We start from the raw sequence: 22,009 nt of genomic DNA, 5'->3' as shown, positions 1-22,009 counted from the left end.
TTAGGCTGTGGTTGTTTAGGCAGTGGTTGTTTAGGCAGTGGTTGTTTAGGAAGTGGTTGTTTAGGTAATGGTTGTTTAGGCTGTGGTTGTTTAGGCAGTGGTTGTTTAGGCAGTGGTTGTTTAGGAAGTGGTTGTTTAGGTAGTGGTTGTTTAGGCTGTGGTTGTTTAGGTAGTGGTTGTTTAGGTAGTGGTTGTTTAGGCAGTGGTTGTTTAGGCTGTGGTTGTTTAGGCAGTGGTTGTTTAGGCAGTGGTTGTTTAGGCTGTGGTTGTTTAGGTAGTGGTTGTTTAGGTAGTGGTTGTTTAGGTAGTGGTTGTTTAGGCAGTGGTTGTTTAGGTAGTGGTTGTTTAGGCAGTGGTTGTTTAGGAAGTGGTTGTTTAGGTAGTGGTTGTTTAGGCTGTGGTTGTTTAGGCAGTGGTTGTTTAGGTAGTGGTTGTTTAGGCTGTGGTTGTTTAGGCTGTGGTTGTTTAGGCTGTGGTTGTTTAGGCATTGGTTGTTTAGGTAGTGGTTGTTTAGGTAGTGGTTGTTTAGGCTGTGGTTGTTTAGGTAGTGGTTGTTTAGGCTGTGGTTGTTTAGGCTGTGGTTGTTTAGGCTGTGGTTGTTTAGGCATTGGTTGTTTAGGTAGTGGTTGTTTAGGTAGTGGTTGTTTAGGCTGTGGTTGTTTAGGTAGTGGTTGTTTAGGCTGTGGTTGTTTAGGTAGTGGTTGTTTAGGCAGTGGTTGTTTAGGCTGTGGTTGTTTAGGCTGTGGTTGTTTAGGCTGTGGTTGTTTAGGCTGTGGTTGTTTAGGTAGTGGTTGTTTAGGCAGTGGTTGTTTAGGCAGTGGTTGTTTAGGTAGTGGTTTAGGCATTGGTTGTTTAGGCAGTGGTTGTTTAGGCTGTGGTTGTTTAGGCATTGGTTGTTTAGGCAGTGGTTTAGGCATTGGTTGTTTAGGCAGTGGTTGTTTAGGCTGTGGTTGTTTAGGCATTGGTTGTTTAGGCAGTGGTTGTTTAGGTAGTGGTTGTTTAGGCTGTGGTTGTTTAGGTAGTGGTTGTTTAGGCAGTGGTTGTTTAGGCTGTGGTTGTTTAGGCAGTGGTTGTTTAGGTAGTGGTTGTTTAGGCAGTGGTTGTTTAGGCAGTGGTTGTTTAGGCAGTGGTTGTTTAGGCAGTGGTTGTTTAGGCAGTGGTTGTTTAGGCAGTGGTTGTTTAGGCAGTGGTTGTTTAGGCTGTGGTTGTTTAGGAAGTGGTTGTTTAGGTAGTGGTTAAGGCAGTGGTTGTTTAGGTAGTGGGTGTTTAGTCAGTGGTTGTTTAGGTAGTGGTTGTTTAGGCAGTGGTTGTTTAGGCAGTGGTTGTTTAGGCAGTGGTTGTTTAGGCAGTGGTTGTTTAGGCAGTGGTTGTTTAGGAAGTGGTTGTTTAGGCTGTGGTTGTTTAGGTAGTGGTTAAGGCAGTGGTTGTTTAGGCTGTGGTTGTTTAGGCAGTGGTTGTTTAGGCAGTGGTTGTTTAGGCTGTGGTTGTTTAGGCTGTGGTTAAGGCAGTGGTTGTTTAGGTAGTGGTTAAGGCAGTGGTTGTTTAGGTAGTGGTTGTTTAGGCAGTGGTTGTTTAGGCAGTGGTTGTTTAGGCTGTGGTTAAGGCAGTGGTTGTTTAGGTAGTGGTTAAGGCAGTGGTTGTTTAGGCTGTGGTTGTTTAGGCAGTGGTTGTTTAGGCAGTGGTTGTTTAGGCAGTGGTTGTTTAGGCAGTGGTTGTTTAGGCAGTGGTTGTTTAGGCTGTGGTTGTTTAGGCTGTGGTTGTTAAGGCAGTGGTTGTTTAGGTAGTGGTTGTTTAGGCAGTGGTTGTTTAGGCAGTGGTTGTTTAGGCAGTGGTTGTTTAGGCTGTGGTTGTTTAGGCTGTGGTTGTTTAGGCAGTGGTTGTTTAGGCAGTGGTTGTTTAGGTAGTGGTTGTTTAGGTAGTGGTTGTTTAGGCAGTGGTTGTTTAGGCTGTGGTTGTTTAGGCAGTGGTTGTTTAGGCTGTGGTTGTTTAGGCAGTGGTTGTTTAGGCAGTGGTTGTTTAGGCTGTGGTTGTTTAGGCAGTTGTTGTTTAGGTAGTGGTTGTTTAGGCAGTGGTTGTTTAGGCAGTGGTTGTTTAGGCAGTGGTTGTTTAGGCTGTGGTTGTTTAGGTAGTGGTTGTTTAGGCAGTGGTTGTTTAGGTAGTGGTTGTTTAGGTAGTGGTTGTTTAGGCAGTGGTTGTTTAGGTAGTGGTTGTTTAGGCTGTGGTTGTTTAGGCAGTGGTTATTTAGGCTGTGGTTAAGGCAGTGGTTGTTTAGGTAGTGGTTGTTTAGGCAGTGGTTGTTTAGGCAGTGGTTGTTTAGGCTGTGGTTGTTTAGGCTGTGGTTAAGGCAGTGGTTGTTTAGGTAGTGGTTGTTTAGGCAGTGGTTGTTTAGGCAGTGGTTGTTTAGGCAGTGGTTGTTTAGGTAGTGGTTGTTTAGGCTGTGGTTGTTTAGGCAGTGGTTGTTTAGGTAGTGGTTGTTTAGGCAGTGGTTGTTTAGGCAGTGGTTGTTTAGGCAGTGGTTGTTTAGGTAGTGGTTGTTTAGGCTGTGGTTGTTTAGGCAGTGGTTGTTTAGGCAGTTTCTGTTTAGGCAGTGGTTTAGGTAGTTGTTTAGGTAGTGGTTGTTTAGGCAGTGGTTGTTTAGGCAGTGGTTGTTTAGGCAGTGGTTGTTTAGGTAGTGGTTGTTTAGGCAGTGGTTGTTTAGGCAGTGGTTGTTTAGGTAGTGGTTGTTTAGGCAGTGGTTGTTTAGGCAGAGGTTGTTTAGGTAGTGGTTGTTTAGGCTGTGGTTGTTTAGGCAGTGGTTGTTTAGGTAGTGGTTGTTTAGGCAGTGGTTGTTTAGGCTGTGGTTGTTTAGGCTGTGGTTGTTTAGGTAATGGTTGTTTGCATAGTGGTTATTTAGATAGTGGTTGCTAGGATAGGGGTTGTTTGCATAATGGTTTAGTGGTTGTTTGGATAGTGGTTTATATAGTGGTTGTTTAGATAGTGATTGTTTGGACAGTGGTTATTTAGACAGTGGTTGTGAAGATAGTGGTTGTTGTTGGTGGTAGTGGAGTGTACATGGTGGACAATAGTTTGGCTCACGTGCTGCTTGGCCATCTTCCCAAATACTAGCAAGATGGAGTGATGGAGGGAGGGAGGGAAGAAGAGAAGAAGGGAGGTAAGGAGGGAGGGAAGAAGAGAGGGAGGGAAGGAGGGTCGGTGAAGGGAACACCAAGATGAAACAGGAAGACCAGAAATTGAAGTTTAGAGACAAGCTACACCAGTTTTACAACCGGAAGGTACCAGGTTCGATCCCCGGGTGAGGCATCTTGGCATGTCTCTGTGCACCTGCTACTGCTGCTGCTGCTTGCAGTAAATAAGTACCCGAGTCCTGGCCAACTGTCATGCATCCTAACGTGGACAGATAACAGCGAGAGACAGACAGAGACAGACAGAGACAGAGCACTCAACACCACTAACACTTGTGGTTCACATACGTGTACACTCACGTCCTCAAAACACACATCTGGGGCAGGTGTTGACGCAGGTGTGTATGCATGTGTCTGTGCTAAACACGTGTCAAGACCGGAGCCAAGATAGAGGCTTGGAAGGCTTAGTGGCCCGGGATAACCCAAGAAAGCCACACAGCGGTGGCTTTCTTACCACAGTGGTCCCAAGGTTCTCTCTTCCAGGATGCCACCCACACCAGGCACATAACACCCTGGCACCTACTTCCTGCTGGGTCAGCAGGGGACAGTAGGTGCAAGACGACATGGTAATGTATATCCAGCCGCCCCGGGAACGAACCTTGCTCCTTCGGTTGGCAATTATCACTGCCCAGCTGACTCTTCCACCACCCTGCTGACAGTACTACCACCCTGCTGACAGTTCCACCATCCTGCTGACAGTCCACCACCCTGCTGACAGTTCCATCAATCTGCTGACAGCTTCACCACCCTGATGACAGTTCCATCACCCTGCTGACAGTTCCATCACCCTGCTGACAGTTCCACCATCCTTCTGACAGTTCCATCACCCTGCTGACAGTTCCATCACCCTGCTAACAGTTCCATCACTCTGCTGACAGTTCCACCACCCTGCTGATAGTTCCACCATCCTTCTGACAGTTCCATCACCCTGCTGACAGTTCAGCCGCCCTGATGACAGTGCCACTACTCTGCTGACAGTTCCATCACCCTGCTGACAGCTCCACCACCCTGCTGACAGTTCAAACACCCTGCTGACAGTTACATCACCCTGCTGACAGTGCAACCACCATGCTGACAGTTCCATCACCCTGCTGACAGTTTCACCACCATACTGACAGTTCCATCACCCTGCTGACAGTTCCACCACCCTGCTGACAGTTTCACCACCCTGCTGACAGTTTCACCACCCTGCTGACAGTTTCACCACCCTACTGACAGTTCCATCACCCTGCTGACAGTTCCACCACCCTGCTGACAGTTCCACCACCCTGCTGACAGTTCCACCATCCTGCTGACAGTTCCACCACCCTGCTGACAGTTCCACCATCCTGCTGACAGTTTCACCATCCTGCTGACAGTTTCACCATCCTGCTGACAGTTCCACCATCCTGCTGACAGTTTCACCACGCTGCTGACAGTTTCACCATCCTGCTGACAGTTCCACCATCCTGCTGACAGTTTCACCATCCTGCTGACAGTTCCACCATCCTGCTGACAGTTTCACCATCCTGCTGACAGTTCCACCACGCTGCTGACAGTTTCACCATCCTGCTGACAGTTCCACCATCCTGCTGACAGTTTCACCATCCTGCTGACAGTTTCACCATCCTGCTGACAGTTTCACCATCCTGCTGACAGTTCCACCATCCTGCTGACAGTTTCAACATCCTGCTGACAGTTTCACCATCCTGCTGACAGTTCCACCATCCTGCTGACAGTTCCACCATCCTGCTGACAGTTTCACCATCCTGCTGACAGTTCCACCATCCTGCTGACAGTTCCACCATCCTGCTGACAGTTTCAACATCCTGCTGACAGTTTCACCATCCTGCTGACAGTTCCACCATCCTGCTGACAGTTTCAACATCCTGCTGACAGTTTCACCATCCTGCTGACAGTTCCACCATCCTGCTGACAGTTCCACCATCCTGCTGACAGTTTCACCATCCTGCTGACAGTTCCACCATCCTGCTGACAGTTTCACCATCCTGCTGACAGTTCCACCATCCTGCTGACAGTTCCACCATCCTGCTGACAGTTTCAACATCCTGCTGACAGTTTCACCATCCTGCTGACAGTTCCACCATCCTGCTGACAGTTCCACCATCCTGCTGACAGTTTCACCATCCTGCTGACAGTTCCACCATCCTGCTGACAGTTCCACCATCCTGCTGACAGTTTCAACATCCTGCTGACAGTTTCAACATCCTGCTCACAGTTTCACCATCCTGCTGACAGTTCCAGCACCCTGCTGACAGTTCCATCACCCTGCTGACAGTTCCACCACCCTGCTGCCAGTTTCACCATCCTGCTGACAGTTTCACCATTCTGCTGACAGTTCCACCATCCTGCTGACAGTTCCACCATCCTGCTGACAGTTTCAACATCCTGCTCACAGTTTCACCATCCTGCTGACTGTTTCACCACCCTGCTGATAGTTTCACGATCCTGCTGACAGTTTCACCATCCTGCTGACAGTTTCACCATCCTGCTGACAGTTTCACCATCCTGCTGACAGTTCCACCATCCTGCTGACAGTTTCAACATCCTGCTGACAGTTTCACCATCCTGCTGATAGTTTCACGATCCTGCTCACAGTTCCACCATCCTGCTGACAGTTTCACCATCCTGCTAACAGTTCCACCATCCTGCTGACAGTTCCACCATCCTGCTGACAGTTCCACCACGCTGCTGACAGTTTCACCATCCTGCTGACAGTTCCACCATCCTGGTGACAGTTTCACCATGCTGCTGACAGTTCCACCATCCTGCTGACAGTTTCACCATCCTGCTGACAGTTTCACCATCCTGCTGACAGTTCCACCATCCTGCTGACAGTTCCACCATCCTGCTGACAGTTTCACAATCCTGCTGACAGTTCCACAATCCTGCTGACAGTTTCACCATCCTGCTGACAGTTTCACCATCCTGCTGACAGTTCCACCATCCTGCTGACAGTTCCACCATCCTGCTGACAGTTCCACCATCCTGCTGACAGTTCCACCATCCTGCTGACAGTTTCACCATCCTGCTGACAGTTCCACCATCCTGCCGACAGTTCCACCATCCTGCCGACAGTTTCACCATCCTGCTGACAGTTCCACCATCCTGCCGACAGTTCCACCATCCTGCCGACAGTTTCACCATCCTGCTGACAGTTCCACCATCCTGGTGACAGTTTCACCATCCTGGTGACAGTTCCACCATCCTGCTGACAGTTTCACCACCCTGCTGACAGTTCCACCATCCTGCTGACAGTTTCACCATCCTGCTGACAGTTTCACCATCCTGCTGAGTTTCACCATCCTGCTGACAGTTCCACCATCCTGCTGACAGTTTCACCACCCTGCTGACAGTTCCACCATCCTGCTGACAGTTTCACCATCCTGCTGACAGTTTCACCATCCTGCTGACAGTTCCACCATCCTGCTGACAGTTTCACCATCCTGCTGACAGTTTCACCATCCTGCTGACAGTTCCACCATCCTGCTGACACTTCCACCATCCTGCTGACAGTTCCACCATGCTGCTGACAGTTCCACCATCCTGCTGACAGTTCCACCCTCCTGCTGACAGTTCCACCATCCTGCTGACAGTTCCACCATCCTGCTGACAGTTTCACCATCCTGCTGACAGTTCCACCATCCTGCCGACAGTTCCACCATCCTGCCGACAGTTTCACCATGCTGCTGACAGTTCCACCATCCTGCTGACAGTTCCACCATCCTGCTGACAGTTCCACCCTCCTGCTGACAGTTCCACCATCCTGCTGACAGTTCCACCATCCTGCTGACAGTTCCACCATCCTGCCGACAGTTCCACCATCCTGCCGACAGTTTCACCATGCTGCTGACAGTTCCACCATCCTGCTGACAGTTCCACCATCCTGCTGACAGTTTCACAATCCTGCTGACAGTTCCACCATCCTGCTGACAGTTTCACCATCCTGGTGACAGTTCCACCATCCTGCTGACAGTTTCACCACCCTGCTGACAGTTCCACCATCCTGCTGACAGTTTCACCATCCTGCTGACAGTTTCACCATCCTGCTGACAGTTTCACCATCCTGCTGACAGTTCCACCATCCTGCTGACAGTTCCACCATCCTGCTGACAGTTTCACCATGCTGCTGACAGTTTCACCATCCTGGTGACAGTTCCACCATCCTGCTGACAGTTTCACCACCCTGCTGACAGTTCCACCATCCTGCTGACAGTTTCACCATCCTGCTGACAGTTTCACCATCCTGCTGACAGTTTCACCATCCTGCTGACAGTTCCACCATCCTGCTGACAGTTCCACCATCCTGCTGACAGTTCCACCATCCTGCTGACAGTTCCACCATCCTGCTGACAGTTCCACCATCCTGCTGACAGTTCCACCATCCTGCTGACAGTTCCACCATCCTGCTGACAGTTCCACCATGCTGCTGACAGTTCCACCATGCTGCTGACAGTTCCACCATCCTGCTGACAGTTCCACCATCCTGCTGACAGTTCCACCATCCTGCTGACAGTTCCACCATCCTGCTGACAGTTCCACCATCCTGCAGACAGTTCCACCCTCCTGCTGACAGTTCCACCATCCTGCTGACAGTTCCACCATCCTGCTGACAGTTCCACCCTCCTGCTGACAGTTCCACCATCCTGCTGACAGTTCCACCATCCTGCTGACAGTTCCACCATCCTGCTGACAGTTCCACCCTCCTGCTGACAGTTCCACCATCCTGCTGACAGTTCCACCCTCCTGCTGACAGTTCCACCCTCCTGCTGACAGTTCCACCATCCTGCTGACAGTTCCACCATCCTCCTGACAGTTCCACCATCCTGCTGACAGTTCCACCATCCTGCTGACAGTTCCACCATCCTGCTGACAGTTCCACCCTCCTGGTGATAGTTCCACCATCCTGCTGACAGTTCCACCATCCTGCTGACAGTTCCACCATCCTGCTGACAGTTCCACCATCCTGCTGACAGTTCCACCATCCTGCTGACAGTTCCACCATCCTGCTGACAGTTCCACCATCCTGCTGACAGTTCCACCATCCTGCTGACAGTTCCACCATCCTGCTGACAGTTTCACCATCCTGCTGACAGTTTCACCATCCTGCTGACAGTTCCACCATCCTGCTGACAGTTCCACCATCCTGCTGACAGTTCCACCATCCTGCTGACAGTTCCACCATCCTGCTGACAGTTTCACCATCCTGCTGACAGTTTCACCATCCTGCTGACAGTTCCACCATCCTGCTGACAGTTCCACCATCCTGCTGACAGTTTCACCATCCTGCTGACAGTTTCACCATCCTGCTGACAGTTCCACCATCCTGCTGACAGTTCCACCATCCTGCTGACAGTTCCACCATCCTGCTGACAGTTCCACCATCCTGCTGACAGTTCCACCATCCTGCTGACAGTTCCACCATCCTGCTGACAGTTCCCCTCACTCACATATTCTAGTTCACAGCAATAAAAATAAAAATTAAGTAATAAATTAGGTAATTTATAAATTACAAACTTGAGGGTGTAGTGAGGGTGTAGTGAGGGTGTGGTGAGGGTGTAGTGAGGGTGTGGTGAGGGTGTGGTGAGGGTGTAGTGAGGGTGTGGTGAGGGTGTAGTGAGGGTGTGGTGAGGGTGTGGTGAGGGTGTAGTGAGGGTGTAGTGAGGGTGTGGCGAGTGTGTAGTGAGGGTGTGGTGAGGGTGTGGTGAGGGTGTGGTGAGGGTGTGGTGAGGGTGTAGTGAGGGTGTGGTGAGGGTGTGGAGAGGGTGTAGTGAGGGTGTAGTGAGGGTGTAGTGAGGGTGTGGTGAAGGTGTAGTGAGGGTGTGGTGAGGGTGTGGTGAGGGTGTAGTGAGGGTGTGGTGAGGGTGTGGAGAGGGTGTAGTGAGGGTGTAGTGAGGGTGTAGTGAGGGTGTAGTGAGGGTGTGGTGAGGGTGTAGTGAGGGTGTAGTGAGGGTGTAGTGAGGGTGTAGTGAGGGTGTGGTGAGGGTGTAGTGAGGGTGTGGTGAGGGTGTGGAGAGGGTGTAGTGAGGGTGTAGTGAGGGTGTAGTGAGGGTGTGGTGAGGGTGTGGTGAGGGTGTGGAGAGGGTGTAGTGAGGGTGTAGTGAGGGTGTAGTGAGGGTGTAGTGAGGGTGTGGTGAGGGTGTAGTGAGGGTGTGGTGAGGGTGTAGTGAGGGTGTGGCGAGTGTGTAGTGAGGGTGTGGTGAGGGTGTGGTGAGGGTGTAGTGAGGGTGTAGTGAGGGTGTAGTGAGGGTGTGGTGAGGGTGTAGTGAGGGTGTGGTGAGGGTGTAGTGAGGGTGTGGCGAGGGTGTCGTGAGGGTGTCGGGAGGGTGTAGTGAGGGTGTAGTGAGGGTGTGGTGAGGGTGTAGTGAGGGTGTGGTGAGGGTGTGGTGAGGGTGTGGTGAGGGTGTAGTGAGGGTGTGGCGAGGGTGTAGTGAGGGTGTGGTGAGGGTGTAGTGAGAGTGTGGTGAGGGTGTGGGGAGGGTGTAGTGAGGGTGTGGCGAGGGTGTAGTGAGGGTGTGGGGAGGGTGTAGTGAGGGTGTGGTGAGGGTGTAGTGAGGGTGTAGCGAGGGTGTACTGAGGGTGTGGTGAGGGTGTGGTGAGGGTGTGGTGAGGGTGTGGTGAGGGTGTAGTGAGGGTGTGGCGAGGGTGTAGTGAGGGTGTGGTGAGGGTGTGGTGAGGGTGTAGTGAGGGTGTGGTGAGGGTGTAGTGAGGGTGTGGTGAGGGTGTAGTGAGGGTGTGGTGAGGGTGTAGTGAGGGTGTAGTGAGGGTGTAGTGAGGGTGTGGTGAGGGTGTAGTGAGGGTGTGGTGAGGGTGTAGTGAGGGGGTGGTGAGGGTGTGGTGAGGGTGTAGTGAGGGTGTGGTGAGGGTGTAGTGAGGGTGTAGTGAGGGTGTAGTGAGGGTGTGGTGAGGGTGTGGTGAGGGTGTAGTGAGGGTGTGGTGAGGGTGTGGTGAGGGTGTGGTGAGGGTGTAGTGAGGGTGTAGTGAGGGTGTAGTGAGGGTGTGGTGAGGGTGTGGTGAGGGTGTAGTGAGGGTGTGGTGACGGTGTAGTGAGGGTGTGGTGAGGGTGTGGTGAGGATGTAGTGAGGGTGTAGTGAGGGTGTAGTGAGGGTGTATTGAGGGTGTATTGAGGGTGTGGTGAGGGTGTGGTGAGGGTGTAGTAAGGGTGTGGTCAGGGTGTAGTGAGGGTGTAGTGAGAGTGTGGTGAGGGTGTAGTGAGGGTGTAGTGAGGGTGTGGTGAGGGTGTAGTGAGGGTGTAGTGAGGGTGTAGTGAGGGTGTAGTGAGGGTGTGGTGAGGGTGTAGTGAGGGTGTAGTGAGGGTGTGGTGAGGGTGTAGTGAGGGTGTGGTGAGGGTGTGGTGAGGGTGTGGTGAGGGTGTGGTGAGGGTGTAGTGAGGGTGTGGTGAGGGTGTGGTGAGGGTGTAGTGAGGGTGTGGTGAGGGTGTAGTGAGGGTGTGGTGAGTGTAGTGAGGGTGTAGTGAGGGTGTGGTGAGGGTGTAGTGAGGGTGTGGTGAGGGTGTGGTGAGGGTGTAGTAAGGGTGTGGTGAGGGTGTGATGAGGGTGTAGTGAGGGTGTAGTGAGGGTGTGGTGAGGGTGTAGTGAGGGTGTGGTGAGGGTGTGGTGAGGGTGTAGTGAGGGTGTGGTGAGGGCGTATTGAGGGTGTGGTGAGGGTGTAGTGAGGGTGTGGAGAGGGTGTAGTGAGGGTGTGGTGAGGGTGTGGTGAGGGTGTAGTGAAAGTGTGGTGAGGGTGTAGTGAGGGTGTGGTGAGGGTGTAGTGAGGGTGTGGTGAGGGTGTGGTGAGGGTGTGGTGAGGGTGTGGTGAGGGTGTAGTGAGGGTGTGGTGAGGGTGTGGTGAGGGTGTAGTGAGGGTGTGGTGAGGGTGTGGTGAGGGTGTAGTGAGGGTGTGGTGAGGGTGTAGTGAGGGTGTGGTGAGGGTGTAGCGAGGGTGTGGTGAGGGTGTGGTGAGGGTGTAGTGTGCGAGATGAGGGTGTAGTGAGGGTGTGGTGAGGGTGTGATGAAGGTGTGGTGAGGGTGTAGTGAGGGTGTGGTGAGGGTGTAGTGAGGGTGTGGTGAGGGTGTAGTGAGGGTGTGGTGAGGGTGTGGTGAGGGTGTGGTGAGGGTGTAGTGAGGATGTGGTGAGAGTGTAGTGTGCGAGGTGAGGGTGTAGTGAGGGTGTGGTGAGGGTGTAGTGAGGGTGTGGTGAGGGTGTAGTGAGGGTGTGGTGAGGGTGTGGTGAAGGTGTGGTGAGGGTGTGGTGAGGGTGTAGTGAGGGTGTGGTGAGGGTGTAGTGAGGGTGTGGTGAGGGTGTAGTGAGGGTGTGGTGAGGGTGTGGTGAGGGTGTGGTGAGGGTGTAGTGAGGATGTGGTGAGAGTGTAGTATGCGAGGTGAGGGTGTAGTGAGGGTGTGGTGAGGGTGTAGTGAGGGTGTGGTGAGGGTGTGGTGAGGGTGTAGTGAGGGTGTGGTGAGGGTGTGGTGAGGGTGTAGTGAGGGTGTGGTGAGGGTGTGGTGAGGGTGTAGTGTGCGAAGTGAGGGTGTAGTGAGGGTGTGGTGGCGAGTGTAGCGTTTATGTAGTGAGGGTGTGGTTAGGGTGTGGTGAGGGTGTAGTGAGGGTGCAGTGTGGGCGTGGTGAGGGTGTAGTGTGCGAGGTGAGGTGTCACCACAGGTGAGGGAGGTACCATAACACAGGTGAGGGGTGAGAGGTACCATAACACAGGTGAGGGTGAGGGAGGTACCATAACATAGGTGATGGTGAGGGAGGTACCATAACACAGGTGAGGAGTGAGAGGTATCATAACACAGGTGAGGAGTGAGAGGTATCATAACACAGGTGAGGAGTGAGAGGTATCATAACACAGGTAAGGGTGAGGGAGGTACCATAACACAGGAGAGGGTGAGGGAGGTACCATAACACAGGTGAGGGTGAGGGAGGCACCATAACACAGGAGAGGGTGAGGGAGGTACCATAACACAGGTGAGGGTGAGGGAGGTACCATAACACAGGTGAGGAGTGAGAGGTATCATAACACAGGTGAGGAGTGAGAGGTATCATAACACAGGTAAGGGTGAGGGAGGTACCATAACACAGGAGAGGGTGAGGGAGGTACCATAACATAGGTGATGGTGAGGGAGGTACCATAACACAGGTGAGGAGTGAGAGGTATCATAACACAGGTGAGGAGTGAGAGGTATCATAACACAGGTAAGGGTGAGGGAGGTACCATAACATAGGTGATGGTGAGGGAGGTACCATAACACAGGTGAGGGTGAGGGAGGTACCATAACACAGGTGAGGGTGAGGGAGGTACCATAACACAGGTGAGGGGTGAGAGGTACCATAACACAGGTGAGAGTGGGGGAGGTACCATAACATAGGTGAGGGTGGGGGAGGTACCATAACACAGGTGAGGGTGGGGGAGGTACCATAACACAGGTGAGGGTGGGGGAGGTACCATAACACAGGTGATGATGAGGGAGGTACCATAGCACAGGTGAGGAGGGAGATGACATACCTGCAAGTCACCTAGGAACACTAATCAGCTGACCAATGTAAACAAGCCCTACCTTGGAGAGAGAAAGAGAGAGAGAGAGAGAGAGAGAGAGAGAGAGAGAGATAGAGGTTGTGAAACACAGTATCAGATCAGGTGTAAACCACAGTATACCAGGTCAGGTGTAAACCACAGCACCGTATCTTCCTTTGGTGGCGATACCAGACTCTGCACCAGTGTCATCCATCGAGGAAACTGTCGTGTAAATCTCCAAGCGGATGTCAGCCAAGTCATCCAATGGACGACAGAAAACGCTATGAACTTTAATGAAGACCCCTGGCTGTCAAGACCCCCTTGGTGTCAAGATCCCTGGCTGTCAAGACCCCCTTAGTGTCAAGACCCCTGGCTGCCAAGACCCCCTTGGTGTCAAGACCCCTGGCTGTCAAGACCCAATTGGTGTCAAGACCCCTGGCTGTCAAGACTCCCTTGGTGTCAAGACCCCTGACTGTCAAGACCCCTGGGTGTCAAGACCCCCTGGGTGTCAAGACCCTTGGCTGTCTTCAAGACCCCTGGCTGTCAAGACCCCTGGCTGTCAAGACCCCTGGGTGTCAAGACCCCCTGGGTGTCAAGACCCTTGGGTGTCTTCAAGACCCCTGGCTGTCAAGAGGGTGTTGTAGTGTTTAGTGCTAGGTGAACAAGACCAGCACACAGGTACACACGAGCACCTATTTAGTGCCAGACCTAGCAGCTAAGTGGACAGGGGCAGCCGGATGATGTAAGGAGATGACTAAACTTCACATCCTGCCCCTGACATTGTTAGTTAAGTGGGTACCAGTGTTGAGTCTACCTGTGGGTACCAGTGTTGAGTCTACCTGTGGGTACCAGTGTTGAGTCTACCTGTGGGTACCAGTGTTGAGTCTACCTGTGGGTACCAGTGTTGAGTCTACCTGTGGGTACCAGTGTTGAGTCTACCTGTGGGTACCAGTGTTGAGTCTACCTGTGGGTACCAGTGTTGAGTCTACCTGTGGGTACCAGTGTTGAGTCTACCTGTGGGTACCAGTGTTGAGTCTACCTGTGGGTACCAGTGTTGAGTCTACCTGTGGGTACCAGTGTTGAGTCTACCTGTGGGTACCAGTGTTGAGTCTACCTGTGATGTGGCCTTAACACCTGCTTATCAGGGAAGCAGGGAGGGAAGAAGGGAGGGAAGAAGGGAGGGAAGAAGGGAGGGAATAAGGGAGGGAATAAGGGAGGGAAGAAGGGAGGGAAGAAGGGAGGGAAGAAGGGAGGGAAGCAGGGAGGGAAGCAGGGAGGGAAGCAGGAAGGGAAGCAGGAAGGGAAGCAGGAAGGGAAGCAGGAAGGGAAGCAGGGAGGGAAGAAGGGAGGGAAGAAGGGAGGAGCACGGTAATCCTAGTATCAGCGATATACTTCTTAATATTAACACTGTACTTGGTATTAGCATCTTAAGAAGGGAACCGGACACACTACACATCTCAATAAATCTCCGGAGGTAAACAATGACCCAAGTAGACTGTGAAAATATAAAATTGAGTAACCTAACGCTACAGTACCTGTAGCAGTGTGGCAGGTAGGTAGGAAGCACAAATACGAAGCACGTCTGTCTGTCGCTCAGCAGACGGAGGATCGAGCTTCCATCACGTGAGCTCAACTGTAGACTACGAGAGCATTTTAACCCCTGCATGGAGGCTATCTTCATTTAACATAACATATCTAAATGGTCTTCAAAAGGGGTAATTCATCAATAAATAACAAAAAGGCACAATACAGTGACTGGAACGATACACAAATAACCCGCACATAAAAGAGAGAAGCTTACGACGACGTTTCGGTCCGACTTGGATCATTGACAAAGTCACACTAACCAGAAGTGGAGCAGGACGGCTATATATAGGCAGGAAGAGGTGGTGGTGGTAGTAGTAGTAGTAGTAGTAGTAGTAGTAGTAGTAGTAGTAGTAGTACAAGAATGGTAATTCATCACCAGTAATTCTCTTACTGGGGTGAAATTTCTGGCTGAACTGTTAGTAATAAAATATCCCAAGTTAAGTACATTAATGTCTACCTGGAGAGGGGTTTCGGGGGGTCAACGCCCCCGCGGTTTGGTCTGGGACCAGGCCTCCTGGTGGATCAGGGTCTGATCACTTTCTTAAATACTATGTGCGTGGTTCTCCACTCACTGACCAAACTGATACGTCACTGTATGTATATGTTGTGTACCCATGTTGCGGTGCCCTCCACAGCATGGGCATGCGGTGCACAATAAACTAGCTACTACCCTACATAACTACATCAACTATCATAGCAAAAACAACAAATAATCAACTTGTTTAAGTATGACAACAACGACAACCACAACGACAACAAGCACTAAAGCCAACATCAACCCCAACAATTCTCCCTCATACCGTAGCAACACCACCACCCCAACAATTCTCCCTCATACCGTAGCAACACCACCACCACCCCAACAATTCTCCCTCATACCGTAGCAACACCACCACCACCCCAACAATTCTCCTTCATACCGTAGCAACACCACCACCCCAACAATTCTCCCTCATACCGTAGCAACACCACCACCCCAACAATTCTCCCTCATACCGTAGCAACACCACCACCCCAACAATTCTCCCTCATACCGTAGCAACACCACCACCACCCCAACAATTCTCCTTCATACCGTAGCAACACCACCACCCCAACAATTCTCCTTCATACCGTAGCAACACCACCACCACCCCAACAATTCTCCTTCATACCGTAGCAACACCACCACCCCAACAATTCTCCTTCATACCGTAGCAACACCACCACCCCAACAATTCTCCTTCATACCGTAGCAACACCACCACCCCAACAATTCTCCTTCATACCGTAGCAACACCACCACCCCAACAATTCTCCTTCATACCGTAGCAACACCACCACCCCAACAATTCTCCCTCATACCGTAGCAACACCACCACCACCCCAACAATTCTCCCTCATACCGTAGCAACACCACCACCACCCCAACAATTTTCCCTCATACCGTAGCAACACCACCACCCCAACAATTCTCCCTCATACCGTAGCAACACCACCACCCCAACAATTCTCCTTCATACCGTAGCAACACCACCACCCCAACAATTCTCCTTCATACCGTAGCAACACCACCACCCCAACAATTCTCCCTCATACCGTAGCAACACCACCACCCCAACAATTCTCCCTCATACCGTAGCAACACCACCACCACCCCAACAATTCTCCCTCATACCGTAGCAACACCACCACCACACCAACAATTTTCCCTCATACCGTAGCAACACCACCACCCCAACAATTCTCCCTCATACCGTAGCAACACCACCACCCCAACAATTCTCCTTCATACCGTAGCAACACCACCACCCCAACAATTCTCCCTCATACCGTAGCAACACCACCACCCCAACAATTCTCCCTCATACCGTAGCAACACCACCACCCCAACAATTCTCCCTCATACCGTAGCAACACCACCACCCCAACAATTCTCCCTCATACCGGAGCAACACCACCACCACCCCAACAAAATTCCCTCATACCGTAGCAACACCACCACCCCAACAATTCTCCTTCATACCGTAGCAACACCACCACCCCAACAATTCTCCCTCATACCGTAGCAACACCACCACCCCAACAATTCTCCCTCATACCGTAGCAACACCACCACCCCAACAATTCTCCCTCATACCGTAGCAACACCACCACCCCAACAATTCTCCCTCATACCGTAGCAACACCACCACCCCAATATACACAATCATATACCAGTCTTTCCTTGGATATATTTTGATATAATCCTGACTGTCTGCTACACACACACACACACACACACACACACACACACACACACACACACACACACACACAAACACACGGGACTCGGCATGGTTAGACCTTAGCTGGACCCGTCCAGCTGGACCCGCCAGACAGCGTTCCAACGTTCTGACGATATTTACTTCACTGTTTTGTATTATATGTGACTGACTGGTGTATGTATCCTTCCGTGCAGGCTGTGGGGCATGTGTCCGGGTGCCACATCAACCCGGCAGTGACCTGTGGCATGCTGGTGGCCCGCTATATCTCCGTGGTTAGAGCACTCTGCTACATCGTGGCCCAGTGCCTAGGAGGCCTCGCTGGTGCCGCTATTCTCAAGGTAAGAACCAAACTGCAACGGCGAGGACGTGAACGAGAACTTTTATGAGGAAGGAGAAAGAGATGAAATAACAAGAGTCCATTTAGTGAAATGAAGGACAGTGACAAGTGACTGGCAGTGTTGCTACGAGTGAAGGCAGTGACAAGTGACTGGCAGTGTTGCTACGAGTGACGGCAGTGACAAGTGACTGGCAGTGTTGCTACGAGTGACGGCAGTGACAAGTGACTGGCAATGTTGCTACGAGTGACGGCAGTGACAAGTGACTGGCAGTGTTGCTACGAGTTAGGGCAGTGACAAGTGACTGGCAGTGTTGCTACGAGTGAGGGCAGTGACAAGTGACTGGCAGTGTTGCTACGAGTGAGGGCAGTGACAAGTGACTGGCAGTGTTGCTACGAGTGAGGGCAGTGACAAGTGACTGGCAGTGTTGCTACGAGTGAGGGTAGTGACAAGTGACTGGCAGTGTTGCTAGGAGTGAGGGCAGTGACAAGTGACTGGCAGTGTTGCTAGGAGTGAGGGCAGTGACAAGTGACTGGCAGTGTTGCTACGAGTGAGGGCAGTGACAAGTGACTGGCAGTGTTGCTACGAGTGAGGGTAGTGACAAGTGACTGGCAGTGTTGCTAGGAGTGAGGGCAGTGACAAGTGACTGGCAGTGTTGCTAGGAGTGAGGGCAGTGACAAGTGACTGGCAGTGTTGCTACGAGTGAGGGCAGTGACAAGTGACTGGCAGTGTTGCCAGGAGGACAGTGACAACTGACTGGAAGGGTTCCCAGGATTGAGGGCAGTGACAAGTGACTGGCAGTGTTGCCAGGAGTGGGGGCAGTGACAAGTGACTGGCAGTGTTGCCAGGAGGACAGTGACAATTGACTGGCAGTGTTGCCAGGATTGAGGACAGTGACATGCGACTGGAAGTGTTGCCAGATCTGAGGGCAGTGACAACATAAGCGTCATCTAGAGAGGTTTCCCGCTGCCAAGACAGCTCTGGCAACACTGTATCAACGTGTTCGGCTCACAACCGAAGGGTCCCAGGTTCGATCCCCGGGCAAAGCAAGTCGTCATCGCAATAAGCTCAGCCTAAGTGCGGGGTTTGTTGCGAGGAGCGAGATTCACAGGTCAGCCTCATTACACCTACTGCCTGCGGTCACCTACAGCATGACTAGCACCTGAGTACTATTTAGGTGTCGAAAATGATATAGCAGTTAGGTATCTTTATTGATGAAAGGTTTCGCCTACACAGTAACCTTCTTCAGTCACATAATTAGTCCATCAACCTTGGAGAAACAGTATTTGAGGTGGTCAGTCCCTCAGCCTGGAGAAGACTTCAGTCCTTCAGAAGAGTACCATGGTACCATCACACACAGAAGGTAACCATGATACCAACACAGTCAAAGGGTACCATGATACCAACACAGAAGGGAACCATGATACCAACACAGAAGGGAACCATGATACCAACACAGTCAGAAGGGTACCATGATACCAACACAGAAGGGAACCATGATACCAACACAGAAGGGAACCATGATACCAACACAGTCAAAGGGTACCATGATACCAACACAGAAGGGAACCATGATACCAACACAGAAGGGAACCATGATACCAACACAGTCAGAAGGGTACCATGATACCAACACAGAAGGGAACCATGATACCAACACAGAAGGGAACCACGATACCAACACAGTCAGAAGGGAACCACGATACCAACACAGAAGGGAACTACGATACCAACACAGAAGGGAACCACGATACCAACACAGTCAGAAGGGAACCACGATATCAACACAGTCAGAAGGGAACCACGATACCAACACAGTCAGAAGGGAACCACGATACCAACACAGTCAAAATGGGTACCATGAGCAGGGACAGGTATTGCTATCAACAAATAATCAAGAAGTAAGACAAGGAAAATCTAGCCTATGGAGCAGTGTGTAGAGTGGGTCAGGTCTCCTGGAAATCCCCAGACCATCCAGGGAGCCTTAACGAACTCTGGCAACGAATTACCTTACCTCGGGCAACGAATTGCTTCACCCTTGACGTCACGTCACTGCCGGTAAACACTGGTTACTCTCATGTCGCTTAATACTGTTTGCCTCTCTGAGATGTGGTTGACAGCCTGGTTGATCGAGGTCATCAACCGGAAGGCGTCTGAGAAGCAAAAGTGTCTTCAGGTAGTCTGAAGGTTATCTGAAATGAAACAGCCAGTCAGACCTTCAGGACTACTCTGTGATGCTTGTAGTCTCAGAGCTCCTGGACTACCCTGTGATCAGTGTCAAGTTGAGCTGTGAGAATAGCTTCTTGCACTGAAAAAGCTTCATTCTTAGGCTTCAGCTTCACACTGATCGAGGCTATGGCGCAGAACATTTCTTCAAGACTGAGGGACTGATCACCTCAAAACTATTTCAAGACTGACAGGACTGATCACCTCACAATTACTACTCTAAGCAGAGGGACTGACCACCTCAACTTACTACTACAAGACTTGACAGACCTCCCCATTGTTTCTGCTGCCTTCGACTGAAGAAGCCTACTGAGCAGGCGAAACGTTTCGACAGCAAAGATACCCAAGTGTGGCACGCTTGTTTCGCCCATCTACTTATACTGACACACCATACCAGTACCTCGCCCTCTCCATCCGAAGACCCAGAGCTACGCCTGTCCCTTGAATCAACCCTCATGACCTCCCATTCCCACGCCCCTGCGGTTTCACCGCTCCTCCGTGATGACAATAATCACACAGAGGAATCCTGAGTGTATAGAGAGAGAGAGAGGTTCGACAACACTCTCGGACACATTTAAGTGTGGAGTACCCCGGTAAATCATTATCCCGACGGTAATAACAAGGGGCCGGTAATGACTTTGTTAACTACAGCATTGTCAGGTGCTGCGGCTCACAATGGACTACCGAGCAGTGTAAATACACACTGTGGGTGGTTACTATCACTGTGCTACCCTGCCCGACAATGTACCACGTTCCAATGTACGTCATTTTTCATACTGATGTAATGTTGTATTGTGAGTAGTGTTAGTAACCCAGGAGGAGGGCAGGTAACCCAGGAGGAGGGCAGGTAACCCAGGAGGAGGGCAGGTAACCCAGGAGGGCAGGTAACCCAGGAGGCCAGGTAACCCAGGAGGCCAGGTAATCCATGACAACCCTCAGAAAGTCACTTTATGTCTCGCTTTTGTTGGGTTACACTTGGGAATGATAATTGTACTTAAGTGTACCTGTGTCTAAATAAACTTACCTCCTCCCCATGATGCGACCTATACCAGTGAACTGACACCCAGGTGCCTAGTTAGTGTTAGGTGACAGGAGGAGGTAGTAAGTGTAGTCTTGCTCATAAGTCTGGCCTCGTCCCTGTATTGAATCCGGGTTCTTTTGTTTGTGAGCTGAATGATCTACAACTGAGTTATATTTTGTCTGATGGGAGGGGGAGGGAGTTCACCTGTTCTCACCCAGTTATGGATGTTCGGGTCAAGTCTCAGCTCGTGGACCCCTTTAAAGTGCAATATGTGTAACAGAGAGAGAGAGAGAGAGAGAGAGAGAGAGAGAGAGAGAGAGAGAGAGAGAGAGTTACATTCTAAGCTTCCAGAAGCTCCTGGAACTTATTAAAAACCTCAAAAGGTTCACCTGGTGACGCGAGGGTTCCAGTTCTTCCTTCCAGGAAGACCAACAGAGCCTTCACAGTGAACCTTGTCATTGTCTCCCAGCAATGTAATTACCTTTCATTCAGGAGGACCCAGAGGCAACCCACAACCTCCACATTATCAACACCAGTACACAGTGTTCCTGCAACAATGACACTGTGGGTAACACACTGCAACCAACAGTACAGTGTTCCTGCAACAATGACACTGTGGGTAACACACTGCAACCAACAGTACAGTGTTCCTGCAACAATGACAGTGTGGGTAACACTCTGCAACAGTACAGTGTTCCTGCAACAATGACAGTGTGGGTAACACACTGCAACCAACAGTACAGTGTTCCTGCAACAATGACAGTGTGGGTAACACACTGCAACCAACAGTACAGTGTTCCTGCAACAATGACACTGTGGGTAACACACTGCAACCAACAGTACAGTGTTCCTGCAACAATGACACTGTGGGTAACACACTGCAACCAAAAGTAGTGTTCCTGCACCCTGACACCGTGAGCAACACACACACTGCAGCCTCATTTAAGAGTCATTTACCAAGTTGTGTGCGAACGTTGCAGTCCTGGAAATTGAAATTGACGCTGAACACGAACAAAGGTGGAGTAACTAGAACTGGTCTGGGACCGGGAAGCTGGGGTGATGGGGGTGACTCTTGTAAACATTCTTCTCGAATTTCTCAATCATTTACTAGGATGCTTCAGGCATCCATCAGATAGATGCAATTGTGAATTATAAAGTAACCACTGCATCTATGTGTCATTCTCACTGTTAGAATCATTACCAAGCACAATACTTACTAGTAATACTTACAAAATAGAGAGAGAGAGAGAGAGAGAGAGAGAGAGAGAGAGAGTGAGAGAGAGGAAACTAGTCATTTCTGTTCGTTCTGAACCCTCATCAATTGACAATTAGTATAAGTTTAAAGAATTCTTTATTAGCAGTTGGGTTAAACTCTTACAATGATAGTGCAGCGTAGCAAGAGCAAAAATCTAAGACCATCTTCAGATGTGTGGCAGGAGGAAGAAATCCCATACCTAAATTCAAGTCGCATCGGGGCAGTCAACTTCGTACCACAACCCAAGACCCCGGGTTCAATCCTGGGCGAGGTGGAAGGTACTGGCTGGCAAGCCTCCTAACCACCTGCTACCCGTCTTCACCTGGCAGTAAATAGGTACTTGGACGTGCTTTACCTCTTACTGTGTTGATATTTCATTCTCCGAGTGTTTGATGCGTTTGTCTGTGTGTTCTGTGAGGTAGTGGATGTGTGTGGTCACTGTACCTAGGATCCGCTCTACAACACTACAATGTGGATAACTAGTATCCAACACGGACAAAGAAACTCAGATTAATTGATCTGTGTATTTCGATCCCCTTCTGAAGAGGATCCAGAAGGGGACTGACATATACAAACTAATTAATCTTCCGAGCTTTTCTCTACGTAGGTTATTACTGAGCATTATATCATATACCCAATACTG

General features: G+C 50.8%; 1 protein-coding gene and 1 long non-coding RNA gene across 3 annotated transcripts in view; one reads left to right on the top strand and one right to left on the bottom strand.

Annotated features, from left to right (window-relative positions):
* Window positions 1–22,009, bottom strand: part of LOC138853924 (uncharacterized) — a 217,418-nt gene that overhangs the window by 114,105 nt on the left and 81,304 nt on the right. The window lies entirely within an intron of this gene.
* Window positions 1–22,009, top strand: part of LOC128694328 (aquaporin AQPAn.G) — a 93,275-nt gene that overhangs the window by 44,092 nt on the left and 27,174 nt on the right. For both annotated transcript variants that reach the window (XM_053784423.2, XM_053784424.2), the window contains exon 2: window positions 16,724–16,867. In XM_053784423.2, coding sequence (XP_053640398.2) covers window positions 16,724–16,867 — 144 coding nt within the window. The remainder of the gene's footprint in view (window positions 1–16,723; window positions 16,868–22,009) is intronic.

The sequence above is a fragment of the Cherax quadricarinatus genome, chromosome 43 (assembly GCF_038502225.1).
Source record: "Cherax quadricarinatus isolate ZL_2023a chromosome 43, ASM3850222v1, whole genome shotgun sequence".
Classification (NCBI taxonomy): Eukaryota; Metazoa; Arthropoda; class Malacostraca; order Decapoda; family Parastacidae; genus Cherax; species Cherax quadricarinatus.
Note: the sequence above shows the minus strand (reverse complement) of the source record. Positions and strands in the feature narration are given on the sequence as shown.